Here is a 21,860-nt window from a genome sequence, read left to right on the forward strand (position 1 = left end):
TTGTTTTTTGTTTCATTTTCTTTTTTATTTTTAATAAAATACAACGTGTTTGCTTCCTTTATTGGCGAACAAATTGTTCTGTTTTGGCAAGCCAGCTGATTGCTTGCTGGTTTTTGCTGGGAAGGTGTCTGTTTACTTTTTACAAATTTCTAGCAAAAAAGAATTAAAACCCCTTACTCTCTGAGAAAGTTCTTGCTGGAAAATTCTTGCTGGAAAAGTAACCAGACAGACTTATTGTTTGCTAGCAGGGCTGTCAGATATGGCGATTTCTCGCCAAACGTGGCGATTTGTCAACACGTTTGGCGACTTTATTTTTGACTTGGCGAAATGGCGAGTTTTTGGCGGATTTTAGAATAGTTGGCGATATCGTTGGCTAATTTTAGGAAATGTCCTTTTTTAATTATATAAATTTTTTCTTTGTATTTTAATGTCTTATATGTAACGTTAAATATTTAATCTAATTTGTAATATATGCCCATAAAATCCATGCATGTGAATATGGCTTAACATATTTTTATAACCTATAGTTATATAGTATGGAGGGTATATTAAGTTTGTTTTTCAGTTAATTGCGACCCTACAAAGTTGCGTGCACAAATGAGTACATGTTCACTAATTTTAACATGTTTTGCTTTTTAAAATGGTAAAACCGGCAAAAGTTGTAAACTATTCTCATATGCATTGTATGGCGTCAGAAGTAAAGGAACGATTTTCGAGTAAAAAGTGGTAAAACATGAAGATTTTTACATGTAAAGGAACAGAGCTAATGATAACACAGTCCACTTTTGCTTTTGAATGTAAATCAAAAATTCTTAACGGTTTGGAAGATATAAGCCTGACAAAATACGTATATTCTTCTTTTAAGCTTTTTATTGCGATGAAGTGTTAGAATATGTTTAATTTGTTCGTGTTGCACAGTGTTATTATTTACAAAGTACGTTTGGGCCCACCACTGAATATTCGTGATCTGGGGTTCCGGTGGCCAAATCCAAATCTGAAATTATTGCTGAAATCGGTGGGTACCGTTATATGGGGACTATTCCAAAAAATAAACCCATGCCCATAATTTTTGATTGAGAAATTTCTTGAGCACTTCGATTGTAAATGCCAACTTATAGCTAATTCAATACATGTACTCAACTGTCCTGTCATGTGTAAACGCAGGGTCATATGCTGGCTATAGCAAAACTTGAGCATATGTACTAGAGCTGGCAAACCATCGATTGAAATATCGATATTATCGATACCTAATTTGTTACGCCAATATCGATGAATAGTTTTTTAATCGATATTATCGAAAATGTTGACGTCCCCCATGGTGGAATAAGAAGTGGAGCTGGCAAAAAATCGATGGCACTATCGATTATTTTAAAAAAATTAAATATCGATAGACAGTTTTGCCTGTCGATATTATCGGAACGAAAATCCCCAAATTCATAGAAATAAATAGAAATTTCGCTGCTTTTCGGTTTTTTGTGTGTGAGAAAGTAAGTCCGTAATTACACGTAACATTTTGCGGAAAAGTAAAATGCATTTTTTTAATATTTTTATAAAATAAAAGCAAATGTTTATTCTCCTTTACATTCCTGTGAACTACTTGTGCAAAATGTCAAGAAAAGCATTGACATTTCCGCCATTTTCATCTCCAAATTAATTGTGTTGACAACTTAACGATAATATCGATAGCAATCGATATTTGAAAATATTATATCGAAAATATCTAATGTTGGGAATATCGATGGTTTGCCAGCTCTACTATGTACTCAATTTTCGATAAATACCAAATGATATCCAATTTTGCCCGAAGATGTAAATAAAAAATCATGGTATAAGTAAAGAGGTAGATTTAAATGAAATAAATCTATAGAACCCTTGTTTTTCCTGAATTCCTAAAACTTCAAAATTAAGCAACAAGTGGGTTTGTTTACAACACCAATTTTGAGCATTATATAAAAATTGCGAAAAATGAATGAAGGACAGCGTGACCGTTGGAAAATTTCAAAAAGTATCACAAAAAGTATCATTTCTAAAAAAAAGTGGCACAGGTCTTTGGAAAAAGTGGCACTCTGTTTTTATATTTATTAAAGAAGAAAATAATATCAAAACATAACAAAAACAATTCATATATATGTATTAATAATAAAACATAACATAAATCACATTTTCTTTCATTTTTAAGGCTAATAAAACAAAAATAAATGAGTTTGTAGTTACTTATTAGTTACTTCTTTTCTGTACATTTTAATGAGATCACTACTTGGATTCCAGTCTTCTATTTCGCAATCAATTAAATTAATTGCTGATAGCATATTGTGGCAAGTTTCAATTTTTAACCTATTTGTTAATTTATTTTTCATATTTGTCAGTTTTGAAAAAACTCTTTCAGCACAAGCACTGCTATGTGGCAAGGTAAAAACATAAATAACAAATTGATACACGTTCTGATACATGTACTCATCCAGATTGTTTTTTAAACTTCCAATTTTGTGCCAGAAAAGTTCTACATTTCTTATTGCGAAAAATTGCTCATACGATTTATCATTTGATTTGCTTTCTAATAATTTTAATTCGCTTATAAAAGCCTCTGGATTGCTAATTACATAGGCAAATTCAGTTACTATACCAACATAATCTATGTCTTCATTAGATTTTATATTAAAAGGATCTAAAAATCTTAAAATATTCAGTCTTTTGTTATTTACATCAATTCTTGACAAAATTTGGTCACATACATTTTGGTAAAACTTAAGTACATTTCCTTTAATTAAATTAATATTTATTTCTGTTATATTCTAAGTACAAATTAAAGTTTCTGCCTCATGTCCTATATATATATTTGTCACATCCTTGATGTGTAAGCAATTCTTATAATCTGTGTTCCAAATTTCTGGAAGAGTTATGAATTCTTTTTTACGAAATTGCTAAAAAGTTGTAGCAAAATATCTTTTGTCATAGAACAAAGATATATAATTTGCGAAGATTCGCTCTGAAAAGAAGTATTTAAGGAGTTCATTATTTTTAGAATATAAACTAAAAACTGTAAATATGTCTTATTTATTATTGACAGCTCTTGTTGAATTAAGTTTATTCTTTCCAAGTTTTTTGCGGATTTTGCTTCAAATTGTTCTCTAACAAAATAGTGTTGGAGTACAGGCCACTGCTCAAGTACACGTTTTGAAACTGATTCAAAGTCGATGGTCAGACTAGCAAGGTTTCTTGAAACCAATTTCGTTAAAATTTCTTTTCAAGTTTCGTTAGTGTCCACACACGTTAACGTGAAATTTCAGATTTTTTCGTGTCCCCTTTATTTTACCATTCGCGTTTGTTGTGTTTCTCATACCAATAAAAACAAAACAAACATAAATAAACTAAAAACAGCACAAAATAATTAACATTTATAATTAAATTAATATTAATACATAGTTAAATTTTCACTATTTCATTAATTTAATGTTTTTATTAAATCTTTTTATGCTTGCTTTGTTCTTAACGTTTGCTTGAGAAAATAAAAATGAAAGAAAATGGAAGAAAAAATCTTGCAACGAACAACAAGAAGAGGCAACACAACAAACACAGAAAACCATGTACATGGGTTTCACTACTTCATACCCCTCGCCTATAAACTTGACGTCGCCATGTTGAAATCGTGCTAGTCTGACCATCGACAAATGAAAGCCATCTGGTATCACTCAGTCTTAAAAGTTTGTGCTCAGGTACATCGAAAATACTTTGCAGCTCCTTATAATCAGTCTGTCGTTTTGCACTTTTAAAATAATTAAATATGTCTCTCAGCAGTTGTTCCACTTTATCGGGAATGCATCTCAGAGATGAAGCATTTACTAGATTAATGGAGTGGCAAACACATCCAATATGAAAAATGTTGGGTACTTTCTTTTTTAACAAGGAAGCCACACCACTATTTTTTCCAACCATACTAGAGGCATTATCGGTAGAAATGCCCACAAAATGCTTTAATGGAATGTTATGGCGTTCTAGGGTATTTAGGATGACATTACAAATATCTTCACCTGGTCCACTTGGTGGCTGAACTAGTAAGAAAAACGAATCTCGAGTGTTGCCATTATGCTTATCAAATTGTCTTACAACCATTACTAAACATTTTTCGGTAGAAATGTCAGTAGTTTCATCAATAACTAAACTGAAAATTTGTTGCTGCATTTTGGCAACCATACTTTGAAAGCCTTCTTTTCCTAGGAACTCAACTATTTGTTTTGATTTAGTACGACCGCAAGTTACCTACAATGTGTACAAATCATTGCAATAATCATGTAGTTTTAATTGTATAGTATATACTAACCAATTTTGCTATTGATGAATCCGGATAAATGGATGAATTGAATTTTGCGAGTTTATCCATTGACCGATATGACTGATTGTTAATAATCATCCGAAGCACTAACTTGATTTCTGCTATAGCAACATTATTTAAATTTGCATTGCTGGTTTGTGGTAAAAAACTCGTCAACTGCATCTTTTCCGTTTCCGTAGCTTTTTTATAATTTTCAATATGTTTTTTTGTGCTTGCATGTCGAATACTATGAGTTTTTTGGTTAACCAATAACTGTTTGCATGCAATACAAATAGGACGATTTGTATGTTCGTCTTTTTTAATCCATTTGTATTGCATTTCCCACTCCTTGCAATAATACCTAGTAATTTTTTGCCTTTTGCAATTCCCTGGTCTTGGATTGCACATTTCCTCTGATTCATCATCGGAGCTTTCTGTCGGCTCGGACCTATTATGTATTAATTGGTTTTCAACTATTTTTTGATGTGATGCCTGCTTCGATGTTGATGGTTCATCCTCGGAATATTTTTTTGTTTTCACTACAAACCTGTTATTGCAATACATAAAATTATGTCAGAATATATAGTATTTGCTTCCACTTTTATTTACCTATCCATAAAAATGATTTGGCGAAACTGGATGTCTTTATTTTTATGTTTTTTCTAGCCGACTTAACGTAAACAACTCCACAATAACAATGCAAAAATTCAAATAACTGAACACACACGCACATACAACAATGTTGACAACTCTGACAGCTGCGAATATGACTTAAAGACAACCTAATATAAAGACGTGAAAAATGCTACTTGAACTCCCTAAATTAAAATCGTGGCGTTCGACGCTTTTCTACGGTTCATTGTTATTAAACAATTGAGTTTACATTATAATGTATGTAGTTTAAAAAAAGTGGCACAAGGTATGAAAAAGTGGCACAAAAAATCAAAAAGTGGCACATTTTGTATCAATATAAAAAAGTATCACAAAAGTATCAAAGCCGAAAAAAAGTATCAAAATTGATACTTTAGTGGCACAACGGTCACGCTGATGAAGGACCAATGTTTCTCCGCATAATCAAGTTGTGGGTATGTTAAAATGCTTGTTTCAATGATAACCTGACGAATTATTTCCATACAAATCTTCCAAAAATAATTTTAAAAATCATTGAATTCGATTGTTTTTTTAAAATTGTTTGACATATTATTCGAACACCACACACACATACACAGCTTGTGTATATAGTTTTGAAGTCTTTCGAATGAAAAAAATTTAAATTGACATAAAGCTTTGGCTAACCTTTCTTATTAAACCATGATAAAAAATAAAAAAAAAAATAAACAAAAATTAGGTATGTGTGACGAAGGAATACTCAATTTTGCGCCGTCAAGCTACTCAAACACGAAAACTCAAAAAAGTTCGAAGACGATTTTTGCGAAAAATTGCAATATTTTCATGGATAATTTTGTCAAATATTGTTCAAAAACTAACCCCATGTAGCCTTTTGCCAGAACAAAATATTTATTAACTTGTATTTTTTGGCATCTTATTTTGAGTTGCGTTTTCAGCATACTCAATTCGAACATACTAGGTGAGAGCATTCCGTCGTCTATCTTTTCATTAGTCTATGGTTTCCGTTTGGGCGCCACCGACAACAAACAAGAACACTACAATTTTTGCGAAAAATTGCAATATTTTCATGGATAATTTTGTCTAATATTGTTCCCATCAAAAACTAACCCCATGTAGCCTTTTGCCAGAACAAAATATTTATTAACTTGTATTTTTTGGCATCTTATTTTGAGTTGCGTTTCAGCATACTCAATTCGAACATACTCGGTGAGAGCATTCCGTCGTCTATCTTTTAATTAGTCTATGGTTTCCGTTTGGGCGCCACCGACAACAAACAAGAACACTACAATTTCTCTGTATACCTATACTTTTGTTAGTCTATGCATAGACAAATAAATTTATAGACGAAGGAATACTCAATTTTGTGCCGTCAAGCTACTCAAACACGAAAACTCAAAAAAGTTCGAAGACATTTTTTGGGGAAAATGACAATATTTTCTTGGATATTTTAGTCTGAGGATATTGTTCCCATCAAAAACTAACCCCATGTAGCCTTTAGCCAGAACAAACTATTTATTAACTTGTATTTTTTGGCATCTTATTTTGAATTGCGTTTTCAGCATACTCAATTCGAACATACTCGGTGAGAGCATTTCGTCGTCAATCTTTTCATTAGTCTATGGTCTATGGTTATACATACATATGACGATACAAATTAGGAGGCCAAGCGAAATGTCGTACGTATTACACACTTTATTTATTTATTTTTTCTACACAACAAGGTAATATCGGTAATATCTTATAGTTACAGTGTAGAATTATTAATTGACATGAGATATCCATCTTTGAGAAAGGTGTTGTAGTAAAGATATCATTACATATAGAAAAATGTTAAAGTGGGTTAAGGTGAAATGATCAGTTATTCAATAAGAATTATAAAATTCGTTTTTTAAAGGTAAACACGTTGCTGATGCTTTGGATTTCTGGGTGTAATGTGTTCCAGAGATGTGTGGTGCAAATGAAACACATTACCCCCAGAAATCCAAAGCATCAGCAACGTTTTTACCTTTGCATGAAATTTTTTGCATCCGTTCATGATTATCTGCAATATGTTGATGTAACGACTTCACAGAAAATCTTATGTGTTGACAATATTTGCGAACGAAATGTTTGAGTTCCATGTCCATGTTCCAGATATCTATGATGTGGAATGAATCTGAGAATGCACTTCAAGGCCTTTTTTTGTGGCAAATCTTTCATTACATATTTCGCACATATACTTTGTATCAATAGACAAAGGATGCTTTCGTCTCATATGTCTCCGCAGAGTTCTTTTTTCTGTAAAAGAACTATCACATAGTTTACAATTATATTTAGATCGTATTTCAGTGGAAACCGTTTCTCGATGTACTCGGGTAGAATGTGTTTCAAGGCCTTGTTGTGTGGCAAATCTTTCATTACATATTTCGCACATATACTTTGTATCAATTGACAAAGGATGATTCTTCCTCATGTGTCTACGTAGTATGCTTTCTTCTTTATAAGAACTTTCACATAGTTCACAATTATATTTAGTAACCATTTGAGCGAAATAAACTTCTGGATGCCTTCGCCTTAAATGCCTATCAAGACCTATTCGACGGGTATATGGTTGATTACATATTTCACAGTTATACTCTGCAACTAAAGACGAAGTATGTTTATTTTTCATATGGTTTTCAAGACCTATTGATGTGACAAATCCTTGATTACATATTTTACAGATATTCTCTATTTCTATAGATGAAGTATGTTTTTTTCTTATATGACTCCGTAGAGATTTTTTTTCTTTAAAAGAACTATCACATAGTTCACAATTATATTTCGTACGTATTTGAGTGGAATCAGTTTCTCGATGTACTCGGGTAGAATGTATTTCAAGGCCTTGTTCTGTTGCAAATCTCCCATTACATATTTCACAGATATACTCTGCATTTATAGACGATGGATGTTGTTTCATCATATGTCTTTGTAGACCCTTCTTTTCTCTATAAGAATTATCACATAGTTCACATTTATATTTATTTATTATTTGAGTGGATTTAGCTTCTGGATGCACACGACGTATATGCTGATCAAGACCTGATGGTGTGGGAAATTTTTGATTACATATTTTGCAGATATACTCCGTATCTATGGACGAAGGATGTTTTTTTCTTATATGTAACAGGAGAGTTCTAGCTTCCATATAACAAGTACCACATATTTCACATTTATGTTCAGTAGGTGTTTGAGTTTCTGGATGCGTCCTATGAGAATGTCTGTCAAGACCCGTTTTTGTTGTAAATCTTTGATTACAAATTTCGCAAATATGTTCGGCATTTACAGACAAAGGATGTTTAATTCTCATATGTCTCCGTAGAGTATAATATTCTGTAAAACAAATACCACATATTTCACATTTATTTTTAGTAGGTCTTTGATGCGACCGTTTAGAATGTATATCAAGGCCTTGTTGTGTGCTAAATTTTTTATTGCATATTTCGCAGATATACTCGGTATTTACAGACGAAGGATGTTTTTTTCTTATATGTCTCTGTAAGTTATAAAAGTCTGTAAAAGAACTACCACACAATTCACATTTATGTTCAGTAGGTGTTTGAGCTACACGGGAAGATGATATAACACATCTCTCTTTATTATCACTGGCGTTAGTGTCTGTATCAGCATTGATCTGAAGGTCTATACTATCATCCTCATCTGAGTCCACATCCATTATTTCTAATTTGGGTAAGGATATCTGCTGAGTTGTTGCACTAGTAAGATGTTGTTGTGTAACATGTTGATGGTGTACTTCATCATGGGTAGTCGCTTCCGTACAATCATCAGATTTCCATGTGTATGATGGTGGTGAGTTGATGCTAGTAGAATCCTCTGGTAAAAATTCGTCCATTTCTTCCACGTCCTCTTTTTTGATTATACCAATTGTGGATATATCGCCATTCTCTGGTGAAAACTCTTCTATTTTATCCAAGTCTATTTCTTCTGTTTTAATATCATTTCCCATATTTGTAAAATGTTCAAGTTTTGTTGTATTGTAGCCTAGTGTATTTGCATCTTTGTTAGAATTTTCTTGCTTGCAATCATTGACAAAGGGTTCAGTTTTTATCGAAAAATTTTCCGACATTTTTACTTGGAATATTTTTGTTGTCAATTAAGCAAAAATCAGATATTACTACAATGTATTTAGGGCTGTAAAATAGAAACGAAAATTACATATGTAATTAGTCTTAAGTTTTTTTAACAACATTTAATTTTTATATTATTTTCGTATTTATTATTTTCTTTGAGTACTTTATCACAAACCCAGATACCAAAATTCTTTTAGTATTTCATTAACGCAGCTATCAAAGATTTGTAATGTTTTAATAATCGTATGTTACTTGTTAATAAAAATTTAATATTAAAAACCCCATATACAGTATGCAAAGTTCATATTCGTACGAACCTAAAAAATGAATAAAATCATTATTATCATCAGACCAAATGCTTTTTCACATGTATGACATCAGCTGTTCTGTAGTATTAGTATACGCAAAGTGACAACATACATTTGAAAAAGCAGATGGTCTGATGGCCGCCTAAGAATTGGTTAATGATAGCGATTTCATTCCTTTTTATATTTTTACATTAGTGTCTTAACTTGAATATAATAAAACAAAATTAACGAAATTCAGGTAAATTTAGATAAAAAAATGGTTAAACATCATCGATTTCTACCCCACAGTGAAAAGTATCCACTCTAAAAGTTTCATGAAACAAAAAGGATTTTTAGGGTTTCAGCCCTTGATATGACATCCTTTGTTGTCATTTAAAGCTTTTAGCCTTTTTGGCAAAAATTTAACTAAATTTTCGGTGCACGATATCTAATTTTTTCCCCATCCTTCCTGTAAGGCATTTTTCATGGTTCCTATACTTTAGATGTTACGATTTTTTATATTTGTCTTCAAAATACTCCATAAATTATATATATGATTCAAATCCGGGGATCGGAAAAGTGTTTGAATCACTTTTGGACAGTTACATAGCATCCATTTTGGAAAAATATGTGATTTGTGCTCGGGCTCATATATTGATAAAATAGGAATGTTGTCCCAAATCCCATAATTGGTCCATATAACCAAAACAGGCTGCCAATGAAAGCAATGAAGACAACTTTAACCTGTTTTGGTCATATGGACCAATTAAGGTATGTCATAGGGCAATGAGTTATGACTTTTTTACAACCTCATATCCCTGTACCATAGCGTGATGAGTGTTGCTATAAGATTACATAAAATGTTAATTATAAGCTGATTCGGTGAAAAACCCTCACGCACAAAATGATTTTAAAATTTGAATATATCAAAATTATGGGCAATTTTTTTTACAATTGAAAATAAACTTTAGAGCCACAAGAGTTAATTAAACTGACATAACATTTATTTATCACTAATGTTATTCAATTATGAGAATCGTGAAAATGTCGTAAACGCTTTTATTCAAAAATATAATTTTTTAACAAAAAACAAAAAATTTTAAATTTTTTTAAAGTGGTTTGTGCATGACCTTTTTCAATATTTGAATGGAATAAACGTTCTTATAGTTAATAGTGGGCTTATATTTATTCTTTCGTGCAACAAAAAATAATTCTTCAGAAATTTTTTTTTTCATTTCATACATTTTTTCCAAAAATTATTTTTTTTTTTTTTTAAATTGATTTGTTCATGAATTTTTTTATATTTCAATGGAATAAACGATAGCGTAGTGATTAATAGGCAAAAGTTCATTTATCCCTGCTACAGGAATTAATTTTTGAGAAAAATGTCAAAAAGTCATAACCCTAATGTTCACATGTTTTATTATACTCTCTTTTCAAAAGTAGCAAAACGTAATGTCCATGGCACAATTACCAGGTAGATGCATCAGCATGGTACAATAATACAGGTAGCATTATCATGCCAGCTGATGGTAACATAATGTGTCAACTGCATTGAATTGATGTCAAATTTTGACATCTTATGTTACCAACAATTGCCGATGCGGCTACCTGTGTATTTGTACCATGTGCATCAGCAAACAACTACAACAAAAACGAGTTCAGTACTGTGAAATGTCAAAAATGTTTTCCAAAAATAAAGCGATTCACACATTTTTTTCAACAAAATTTTGTTGGGCAGTTATTAATAAACACATTATAACAAAAATCCGTCAAAAATTCACAGTTTTTCTTTTAAATGTTTGTTTTTTTAATTTTGTGTTTTCAATTACAACAACTTTTTTGACAGCTCACAGTACATCAGCTGGGCTGATGCGGATACCTGTATGATTGTGCCATGGTAATGTCATAATGACAAACACAACCACTGTTTTTTCTAAATATTTTCTTTGAACAATTTCTCCCAATGTGTAACACTGTGAGAGCAAACCAAATGACACACACTCACGTTACCATCCACAAACAGTGTCGCCCGACACTGTGTGGTCGGGTGTTTTTGACATTTCACAAGATTTTTTGTTGGACAGACACTTTGAAGGGTAATACACTAATATAAAATATAAATATACCTTGAATTTGTTGGAAGTTAATGAATATTGTTTAATAACACTTATTTATTGTTAATTTATTATGTTTTGTTATAAACATCAAAAAAAAAAATTAAAACTTAATTACGCGTATGTACGAACTGAAGAATGATGCCGTTCAAACTATGTTCTGTTGTCGTTTTAACAAGAGACTAACCCCCCCCCCAGGTTGAGAAAACAGTACTGTTTTATTATAACAAACGTTTGTTAGAGTGACAGGAGAGAAAGAGAACGGTTGCCAACCCGGAATGTTCTCATCGAATTTATACGAATTGAACTCATTCCGGCTAAGGTACATTTAATAAGGTAGTTGCAACGGCGAATTACCACTACCGATGACAAAACTAAGAAGCGCGTTCGTTATTTAAACAAGCTTGCAAGGTGTTTTTAAAAAATAAGTACGAAAACTGATTTATGTACATTAGCTTAAGTTTTTCAATTTGTTAATAATAAATTAATGTACTTATAATTTTTTAAAGTTGTCAATAGCCTCTACATTAGGTCGTTCTGGTTACCCTAAAATTTGCAACAACTTGTACCAATTGTTGCTGGAAGTCGTCTGTAAACACAAAAAAACCAGGGATGTCAACTGTTCCAAAATAAAAATCGCTACAGCCACATACGCACCATAGGTCTGTAGCGTTTTTTACCTTAAAACTGTTGAGATTCCTGCTTAAACAGTGGTTTTTGTACGTCAAAAATCGCCACAAGTAGCGGGAAAAACACCAAGTTGGCACCCCTGCAAAAAACCAGCAAAATAGAGCGATTCGAGAGAGACATTTTGACAGTTCTTTCACTGAGAGTTTGCAAATTCTTGCTGGACAAATTTCTTCTAGCAAGCACTAGTAATTCTTCTTCTTCCTGAAAACAATCAATCATCTGTTTTTATTTTTTAATGATTTTATTAATTTTCTCGTTTAGAGTTAAGCTTAATGATCTGAAATTATTTGCAAGTGAAAGAGGAAAGCCATGGACTCGAACCCACATAGTCACCAAATTACGTTACCTGGTTTCATTGGTGGTAAAGCAAATCTTCGGACGTATCGACTATGTAATGGCTTCTCTGTCCTAGAACTTATCGTTTTTCAAATGCAAATGTGTTTTTATACATTAACGGATATTTGGCCGTTGAAATGTATTTTCTTCACAACAACCGCTTTTTGCGATGCCTTTGAAGTTATGAGTTTTGGCTTTGAACGCTAACACGCCGTGACAACATTTGATATGTTTTCAAGGACGTGGGTTCAAATCCCAGCCGGGCTCAGCCTATTTTTTTTTTTTTTATTTTTTGAAATTTTGCCTGTTAGGGCGAAGATCATTTTTTTTTTAATGATTTTATTAATTTTCTCGTTTAGAGTTAAGCTTAATGATCTGAAATTATTTGCAAGTGAAAAAGGAAAGCCATGGACTCGAACCCACATAGTCACCAAATTACGTTACCTGGTTTCATTGGTGGTAAAGCAAATCTTCGGACGTATCGACTATGTAATGGCTTCTCTGTCCTAGAACTTATCGTTTTTGAAATGCAAATGTGTTTTTATACATTAACGGATATTTGGCCGTTGAAATGTATTTTCTTCACAACAACCGCTTTTTGCGATGCCTTTGAAGTTATGAGTTTTGGCTTTGAACGCTAACACGCCGTGACAACATTTTTTTGATATGTTTTCAAGGACGTGGGTTCAAATCCCAGCCGGGCTCAGCCTATTTTTTTTTTTTATTTTTTGAAATTTTGCCTGTTAGGGCGAAGATCATTTTTTTTTCGTTGATTTATGTTTGTGAAAATTAAAAACAATTTTATTGTGGAAATAACATAGTCTAAACATATTTTTTTGTTTCATTTTCTTTTCTATTTTTAATAAAATACAACGTGTTTGCTTCCTTTATTGGCGGGCAAATTGTTCTGTTTTGGCAAGCCAGCTGATTGTTTGCTGGGAAGGTGTCTGTTTACTTTTTACAATTTTCTAGCAAAAGGGAACAAAATCCCCTTACTCTATAATGCCATATTCATACCAGCATTTGAATAACGTCGTTCGTTCTCATAATTACGTACACGAATTAACCCGTTCATACGACATGATACACAATTCATAGCAACATGATTCATGTTTGCATACATTTGTTCACTGATTTTAAAGAAAGTTTCAGCATAGACTAATAAAAAGATAGACGTCGGAATGCTCTCACCGAGTATGTTCGAATTGAGTATGCTTACAGAGGTACTCAAAATAAAATGCCAAAAAATACAAGTTAATAAATATTTTGGTCTGGCAAACGGCAACTTGTGGTTAGTTTTTGATGGGAACAATATCCTCAGACAAAAATATCCATGAAAATATTGCCATTTTCCCCAAAAAACGTCTTCGAACTTTTTTGAGTTTTCGTGTTTGAGTAGCTTTGTAGCGGCAAAATTGAGTATTCCTTCGTCTATTTTTTTATTAGTCTATGGTTATACATACATACATATGACGATACAAATTGGGAGGCCAAGCGAAATGTCGTACGTATTACACACTTTATTTATTTTTTCTACACAACAAGGTAATATCGGTAATATCTTATAGTTAAAGTGTAGAATTATTAATTGACATGAGATATCCAACTTAACTAAGGGAAAAATCTTTGAGAAAGGTTTTGTAGTAAAAAATATCATTACATATAGAAAAATATTAAAGTGGGTTAAGGTGAAATGATCAGTTATTCAATAAGAATTGTAAAATTCGTTTTTTAAAGTATATGTGCGAAATATGTAATGAAAGATTTGCCACAAAAAAAGGCCTTGAAGTGCATTCTCAGATTCATTCCACATCATAGATATCTGGAACATGGACATGGAACTCAAACATTTCGTTCGCAAATATTGTCAACACATAAGATTTTCTGTGAAGTCGTTACATCAACATATTGCAGATAATCATGAACGGATGCAAAAAATTTCATGCAAAGGTAAAAACGTTGCTGATGCTTTGAATTTCTGGGTGTAATGTGTTCCAGAGATGTGTGGTGCAAATGAAACACATTACCCCCAGAAATCCAAAGCATCAGCAACGTTTTTACCTTTGCATGAAATTTTTTGCATCCGTTCATGATTATCTGCAATATGTTGATGTAACGACTTCACAGAAAATCTTATGTGTTGACAATATTTGCGAACGAAATGTTTGAGTTCCATGTCCATGTTCCAGATATCTATGATGTGGAATGAATCTGAGAATGCACTTCAAGGCCTTTTTTTGTGGCAAATCTTTCATTACATATTTCGCACATATACTTTGTATCAATTGACAAAGGATGATTCTTCCTCATGTGTCTACGTAGTATGCTTTCTTCTTTATAAGAACTTTCACATAGTTCACAATTATATTTAGTAACCATTTGAGCGAAATAAACTTCTGGATGCATTCGCCTTAAATGCCTATCAAGACCTATTCGACGGGTATATGGTTGATTACATATTTCACAGTTATACTCTGCAACTAAAGACGAAGTATGTTTATTTTTCATATGGTTTTCAAGACCTATTGATGTGACAAATCCTTGATTACATATTTTACAGATATTCTCTATATCTATAGATGAAGGATGTTTTTTTCTTATATGACTCCGTAGAGATCTTTTTTCTTTAAAAGAACTATCACATAGTTCACAATTATATTTCGTACGTATTTGAGTGGAATCAGTTTCTCGATGTACTCGGGTAGAATGTATGTCAAGGCCTTGTTCTGTGGCAAATCTTCTATTACATATTTCACAGATATATACTGGATCTTCAGACGAACGATGTTTTTTAAACATATGGTTTTGTAGAGAATATTTTTCTGTATAAGATTTATCACATAGTTCACATTTATATTTATTTGTTATTTGAGTGGAATTAACATCTGAATGCATATAGCGCAAATGCTTATCAAGACCTGATTGTGTGGGCAATATTTGATTACATACTTCACAGATATACTCTGTATCTATGGACGAAGGATGTTTTTTTCTTATATGTAACAGGAGAGTTCCAGCTTCCATATAACAAGTACCACATATTTCACATTTATGTTCAGTAGGTGTTTGAGTTTCTGGATGCGTCCTATGAGAATGTCTGTCAAGACCCGTTTTTGTTGTAAATCTTTGATTACAAATTTCGCAGATATATTCGGCGTTTACAGACAAAGGATGTTTTTTTCTCATATGCCTCCGTAGAGTATAATATTCTGTAAAACAAATACCACATATTTCACATTTATTTTTAGTAGGTCTTTGATGCGACCGTTTAGAATGTATATCAAGGCCTTGTTGTGTGCTAAATTTTTTATTGCATATTTCGCAGATATACTCGGTATTTACAGACGAAGGATGTTTTTTTCTTATATGTCTCTGTAAGTTATAAAAGTCTGTAAAAGAACTACCACACAATTCACATTTATGTTCAGTAGGTGTTTGAGCTACACGGGAAGATGATATAACACATCTCTCTTTATTATCACTGGCGTTAGTGTCTGTATCAGCATTGATCTGAAGGTCTATACTATCATCCTCATCTGAGTCCACATCCATTATTTCTAATTTGGGTAAGGATATCTGCTGAGTTGTTGCACTAGTAAGATGTTGTTGTGTAACATGTTGATGGTGTACTTCATCATGGGTAATCGCTTCCGTATAATCACCAGATTTCCATGTGTATGATGGCGGTGACTTGATGTTAATAGAATCCTCTGGCAAAAATTCGTCCATTTCTTCTACGTCCTCTTTTTTGATTATACCAAATGTGGATATATCGTCATTCTCTGGTAAAAATTCTTCCATTTTATCCAAGTCTATTTCATCTTCGTTAATATCATTTCCCATATTTGTAAAATGTTCAAGTTTTGTTGTATTGTAGCCTAGTGTATTTGCATCTTTGTTAGAATTTTCTTGCTTGCAATCATTGACAAAGGGTTCAGTTTTTATAGAAAAATTTTCCGACATTTTTACTTGGAATGTTTTTGTTATCAATTAAGCAGAAATCAGATCTTACTATAATGTATTTTGGGCTGTAAAATAGAAACGAAAATTACATATGTAATTAGTCTTAGGTTTTTTAACAACATTTAATTTTAATATTATTTTCGTATTTTTTATTTTCTTTGAGTACTTTATCACAAACCCAGATACCAAGATTCTTTTAGTATTTCATTAATGCAGCTATCAAAGATTTGTAATGTTTTAATAATCGTATGTTACTTGTTAATAAAAATTTAATATTAAAAACCCCATATACAGTATGCAAAGTTCATATTCGTACGAACCTAAAAAATGAATAAAATCATTATTATCATCAGACCAAATGCTTTTTCACATGTATGACATCAGCTGTTCTGTAGTATTAGTATACGCAAAGTGACAACATACATTTGAAAAAGCAGATGGTCTGATGGCCGCCTAAGAATTGGTTAATGATAGCGATTTCATTCCTTTTTATATTTTTACATTAGTGTCTTAACTTGAATATAATAAAACAAAATTAACGAAATTCAGAAAAATTTAGATAAAAAATGGTTAAACAACATCGATTTCTACCCCACAGTGAAAAGTATCCACTCTAAAAGTTTCATGAAACAAAAAGGATTTTTTTGGGTTTCAGCCCTTGGTATGACATCCTTTGTTATCATTTACAGCTTTTAGCCTTTTTGGCAAAAATTTAACTAAATTTTCGGTGCACTATATCTGAATTTTTCTCCATCCTTCCTGCAAGGCATTTTTCAGGCTTCCTATAGTTTAGATGTTACGATTTTTTATATTTGTCTTCAAAATACTCCATAAATAATCTATATGATTCAAATCCGGGGATCGGGGAGGTGTTTAAATCACTTTTGGACAGTTACATAGCATCCATTTCGGAAAAATATGTGACTCGTGCTCGGGATCATATATTGATAAAATTGGAATGTTGTCCCAAATCCCATTTTTTCAGCGCCTAAATTTCAAATTATCCTTTCAGAATGTTTAAATAATACATCTTATCCTTAATTCCTTCGATAAAGACACGATTTCCTACACCGGAAGCACTCACACAACGCCATACCACAACAGAGTCTCCTCTGTGCTTTACTGTTGAAATTGTGTGTTTGGGGTATGTCATAGGGCAATGAGTTATGACTTTTTTACAACCTCATATCCCTGTACCATAGCGTGATGAGTGTTGCTATAAGATTACATAAAATCTTAATTATAAGGTGATTCGGTGAAAAACCCTCACGCACAAAATGATTTTAAAATTTGAATACATATATCAAAATTATGGGCAATTTTTTTGAAGTTACTATAAGCTGATATACAATTGAAAATAAACTTTAGAGCCACAAGAGTTAATTAAACTGACATAACATTTATTTATCACTAATTTTCTTCAATTCTGAGAATCGTGAAAATGTCGTAAACGCTTTTATTCAAAAATATAATTTTTTAACAAAAAACAAAAAATTTTAAATTTTTTTAAAGTGGTTTGTGCATGACGTTTTTCAATATTTGAATGGAATAAACGTTCTTATAGTTAATAGTGGGCTTATATTTATTCTTTCGTGCAACAAAAAATAATTTTTCAAAAATTGTTCTTTTTCATTTCCTACATTTTTTCAAAAAATTATTTTTTTTAAATTGATTTGTGCATGATTTTTTTATACACATAGCCCAGAAAGTCTGCGTTCACCTTACTACTTTTCAAAAACGATGCTAAAACTTCAATAAATAGGTGAATGAGATCAGTTTTTCTTTCATAAATATTTTATTGGCACTCTTTACTACCAGAATAAAAAGAAAAATTCCTAAAAATATATTGTTATTACGAAGATAAGATAAGTGTTACAACTGCTAAACTAGAGCCCCAAAAAGTCTGCGTTCACTTTGTATGTTGCAATAATACCGTTGGTTTTTTAAATTTTTTTTTTACAGTTTTCTCCCATTTTTAATCAATATTGTCACAACTGGTCATTCTGTGAGGTCGTTTGCACATTTAACTTAAAAACGTAAAATATTTCAAGAATGGAAAACAAGGACAAAGAAATTGGCATCGATAAAAGGAAAATTCTAGGTAAATTGTGGAAAAAGCTATCGAAATATTGGCGAAACTGTAGGTGGAACATATTAATTAGGCTATACATAGAGTGATAACTAACTATAAAAATATCGAAATTTTGAAGACAATGCCCAGATCTGGACGGTCAAAGCTCAGTTTTGGACGGTCAAAAATATTATCAGAACGGGAGGAGCGTAACATAACTAATATAGTTAAAACAGACAGTCCGATAATTACTTCAAAAATCGTTGGAAATGTGAAAATGGCATCCAAAAAAAGTATTTGTGCACAAACCGCCAGAAAAATACTGCATAAAGCTGGGTATCATGGTATAGTCGTACGGCGAAAGCCGTACATATCACTAGTGAACAGGCAGAATCATATTGAATTTGCTAATGAATACATAAACAAGCCTCCGAGTATTCCGGAATCAAGTCATATTTTCGGCCGAAAGCGTGTTCTATATGTTTGCAATGAAAGGACTGTTTTGGTTTGGGGTGTGTAGCAGCTTCTGGAGTGGGCCAACTTGTATTTATTGAATCGACAATGCACAAGTATGGTTACCTAAACATCATGATGCGCAATTTGAACCAAAATGCAGAAGAACTACGAAATTTTGGTTGCAACAACATAAAGTTTCAAAGCATACTGCTGAGATTGTAAGGTTTTGGCTCCTATATAACGCCCAGATCTGGGTTTTGACGTAAAAATTCTGGTTTGTTTATAGTTAATTATCACTCTATGTATGGACTAATATGTTCACCTACAGTTTCGCCAATATTTCGTTAGCTTTTTCCATAATTTACCTAGAATTTTCCTTTTATCGATGCCAATTCCTTTGTCCTTGTTTTCCATTCTTAAAATCTTTTACTTTTTTAAGTTAAGTGTGCAAACGACCTCTCAGAATGACCAGTTGTGACAATATTGATTAAAAATGGGAGAAAACTGCAAAAAAAAATTCAAAAAAACGAACGGTATTATTGCAACATACAAAGTGAACGCAGACTTTTTGGGGCTCTAATTTAGCAGTTGTAATACTTTTTTACAGTTATCTTCGTAATAATAATATATTTTCAAGAATTTTTCTTTTTATTCTGGTAGCAAAGAGTGCCAATAACATATTTATGAAAGAAAAACTGATCTCATTTACCGATTTATTAAAGTTTTAGCATCATTTTTGAAAAGTAGTACGGTGAACGCAGACTTTCTGGGCTATGTGTATTTCAATAGAATAAACGATAGCGTAGTGATTAATAGGCAATATTTCATTTATCCCTGCTACAGGAATTAATTTTTGAGAAAAAATGTCAAAAAGTCATAACCCTAATGTTCACATGTTTTATTATACTCTCTTTTCAAAAGTAGCAAAACGTAATGTCACAATGACAAACACAACCACTGTTTTTTCTAAATATTTTCTTTGAACAATTTCTCCCAATGTGTAACACCGTGAGAGCAAACCAAATGACACACACTCACTTTACCATCCACAAACAGTGTCGCCCGACACTGTCGTGTCGGGTGTTTTTGACATTTCACAAGATTTTTTGTTGGACAGAAACTTTGAAGGGTAATACACTAATATAAAATATAAATATACCTTGAATTTGTTGGAAGTTAATGAATATTGTTTAATAACACTTATTTATTGTTAATTTATTGTGTTTTGTTATAAACATCAACAAAAAAATTAAAACTTAATTACGCGTATGTACGAACTGAAGAATGATGCCGTTCAAACTATGTTCTGTTGTCGTTTTAACAAGAGACTAACCCCCCCCCCCCCCCCCCCAGGTTGAGAAAACAGTACTGTTTTATTATAACAAACGTTTGTTAGAGCGACAGGAGAGAAAGAGAACGGTTGCCACACCGGAATGTTCTCATCGAATTTATACGAATTGAACTCATTCCGGCTAAGGCACATTTAATAAGGTAGTTGCAACGGCGAATTACCACTACCGATGACAAAACTAAGAAGCGCGTTCGTTATTTAAACAAGCTTGCAAGGTGTTTTTAAAAAATAAGTACGAAAACTGATTTATGTACATTAGCTTAAGTTTTTCAATTTGTTAATAATAAATTAATGTACTTATAACTTTTTAAAGTTGTCAATAGCCTCTACATTAGGTCGTTCTGGTTACCCTAAAATTTGCAACAACTTGTACCAATTGTTGCTGGAAGTCGTCTGTTAACACAAAAAACCAGGGATGCCAACTGTTCCAAAATAAAAATCGCTACAGCCACATACGCACCATAGGTCTGTAGCGTTTTTTACCTTAAAACTGTTGAGATTCCTGCTTAAACAGTGGTTTTTGTGGTTTTTTGGACAATATCTGGCCTCTAAATGTATGAATATTTCACTATACTACACTTTCGTTTGCTTTAAAAGTGATGACAGTAAACAGTGTTGCGTACAAATCGCTACAATCGCTACCTTAAACAGCCAAAATCGCTAATGTAGCGATTTAAAACAAAAAATCGCTACAACTCCCAAAAAGTGGTTTTTGTACGTCAAAAATCGCCACAAATAGCGGGAAAACCACCAAGTTGGCACCCGTCCAAAAAACCAGCAAAATAGAGCGATTCGAGAGAGACATTTTGACAGTTCTTTCACTGAGAGTTTGCAAATTCTTGCTGGACAAATTTCTTCTAGCAAGCACTAGTAATTCTTCTTCTTCCTGAAAACAATCAATCATCTGTTTTTACTTTTTCGTTGATTTATGTTTGTGAAAATTAAAAACAATTTTATTGTGGAAATAACATAGTCTAAAAATACTTTTTTGTTTCATTTTCTTTTCTATTTTTAATAAAATACAACGTGTTTGCTTCCTTTATTGGCGGGCAAATTGTTCTGTTTTGGCAAGCCAGCTGATTGTTTGCTGGGAAGGTGTCTGTTTACTTTGTACAATTTTCTAGCAAAAGATAACAAAATCCCCTTACTCTATAATGCCATATTCATACCAGCATTTGAATAACGTCGTTCGTTCTCATAATTACGTACACGAATTAACCCGTTCATACGACATGATACACAATTCATAGTAACATGATTCATATTTGCATACATTTGTTCACTGATTTTAAAGAAAGTTTCAGCATAGACTAATAAAAAGATAGACGTCGGAATGCTCTCACCGAGTATGTTCGAATTGAGTATGCTTACAGAGGTACTCAAAATAAAATGCCAAAAAATACAAGTTAATAAATATTTTGTTCTGACAAAAGGCAACTTGGGGTTAGTTTTTGATGGGAACAATATCCTCAGACAAAAATATCCATGAAAATATTTCCATTTTCCCCAAAAAACGTCTTCGAACTTTTTTGAGTTTTCTT

The 21,860-nt window shown here is 32.2% G+C and overlaps 3 protein-coding genes across 9 annotated transcripts in view; 1 reads left to right on the plus strand and 2 right to left on the minus strand.

The window, feature by feature from the left end:
- LOC141403755 (uncharacterized) overlaps positions 1-20,540 on the minus strand; it is a 33,545-nt gene extending 13,005 nt beyond the window's left edge. Inside the window, exons 1-2 of one of the 2 annotated variants that reach the window (XM_073986669.1) lie at positions 20,128-20,536; positions 16,491-16,506 (exon numbers count right to left, since the gene is read on the minus strand). Coding sequence is in view for 1 of the 2 variants with exons in the window: in XM_073986667.1 (XP_073842768.1) it covers positions 14,672-16,441 (1,770 nt within the window). In the remaining variant the exon portion in view is untranslated. Of the gene's footprint in view, positions 1-13,252; positions 16,507-20,127 lie in introns of those variants that run through there. The other variant, XM_073986667.1, reaches the window with a different exon arrangement.
- Positions 1-21,860, plus strand: part of LOC141403759 (uncharacterized) — a 567,712-nt gene that overhangs the window by 250,752 nt on the left and 295,100 nt on the right. The gene's annotated exons all lie outside the window — the stretch shown is intronic.
- LOC141403744 (uncharacterized) lies at positions 6,612-12,209 on the minus strand. The gene is made up of 2 exons (XM_073986633.1): positions 11,465-12,209; positions 6,612-9,109 (listed from the first exon to the last, which is right to left on the minus strand). The coding sequence occupies exon 2, from the start codon at positions 9,042-9,044 to the stop codon at positions 7,077-7,079; it is 1,968 nt and encodes a 655-aa protein (XP_073842734.1). The 5' UTR covers positions 9,045-9,109; positions 11,465-12,209; the 3' UTR covers positions 6,612-7,076.

The sequence above is a fragment of the Musca autumnalis genome, unplaced genomic scaffold (genome assembly GCF_047663935.1).
Source record: "Musca autumnalis isolate F117 unplaced genomic scaffold, ASM4766393v1 scaffold_4, whole genome shotgun sequence".
NCBI lineage: Eukaryota > Metazoa > Arthropoda > Insecta > Diptera > Muscidae > Musca > Musca autumnalis.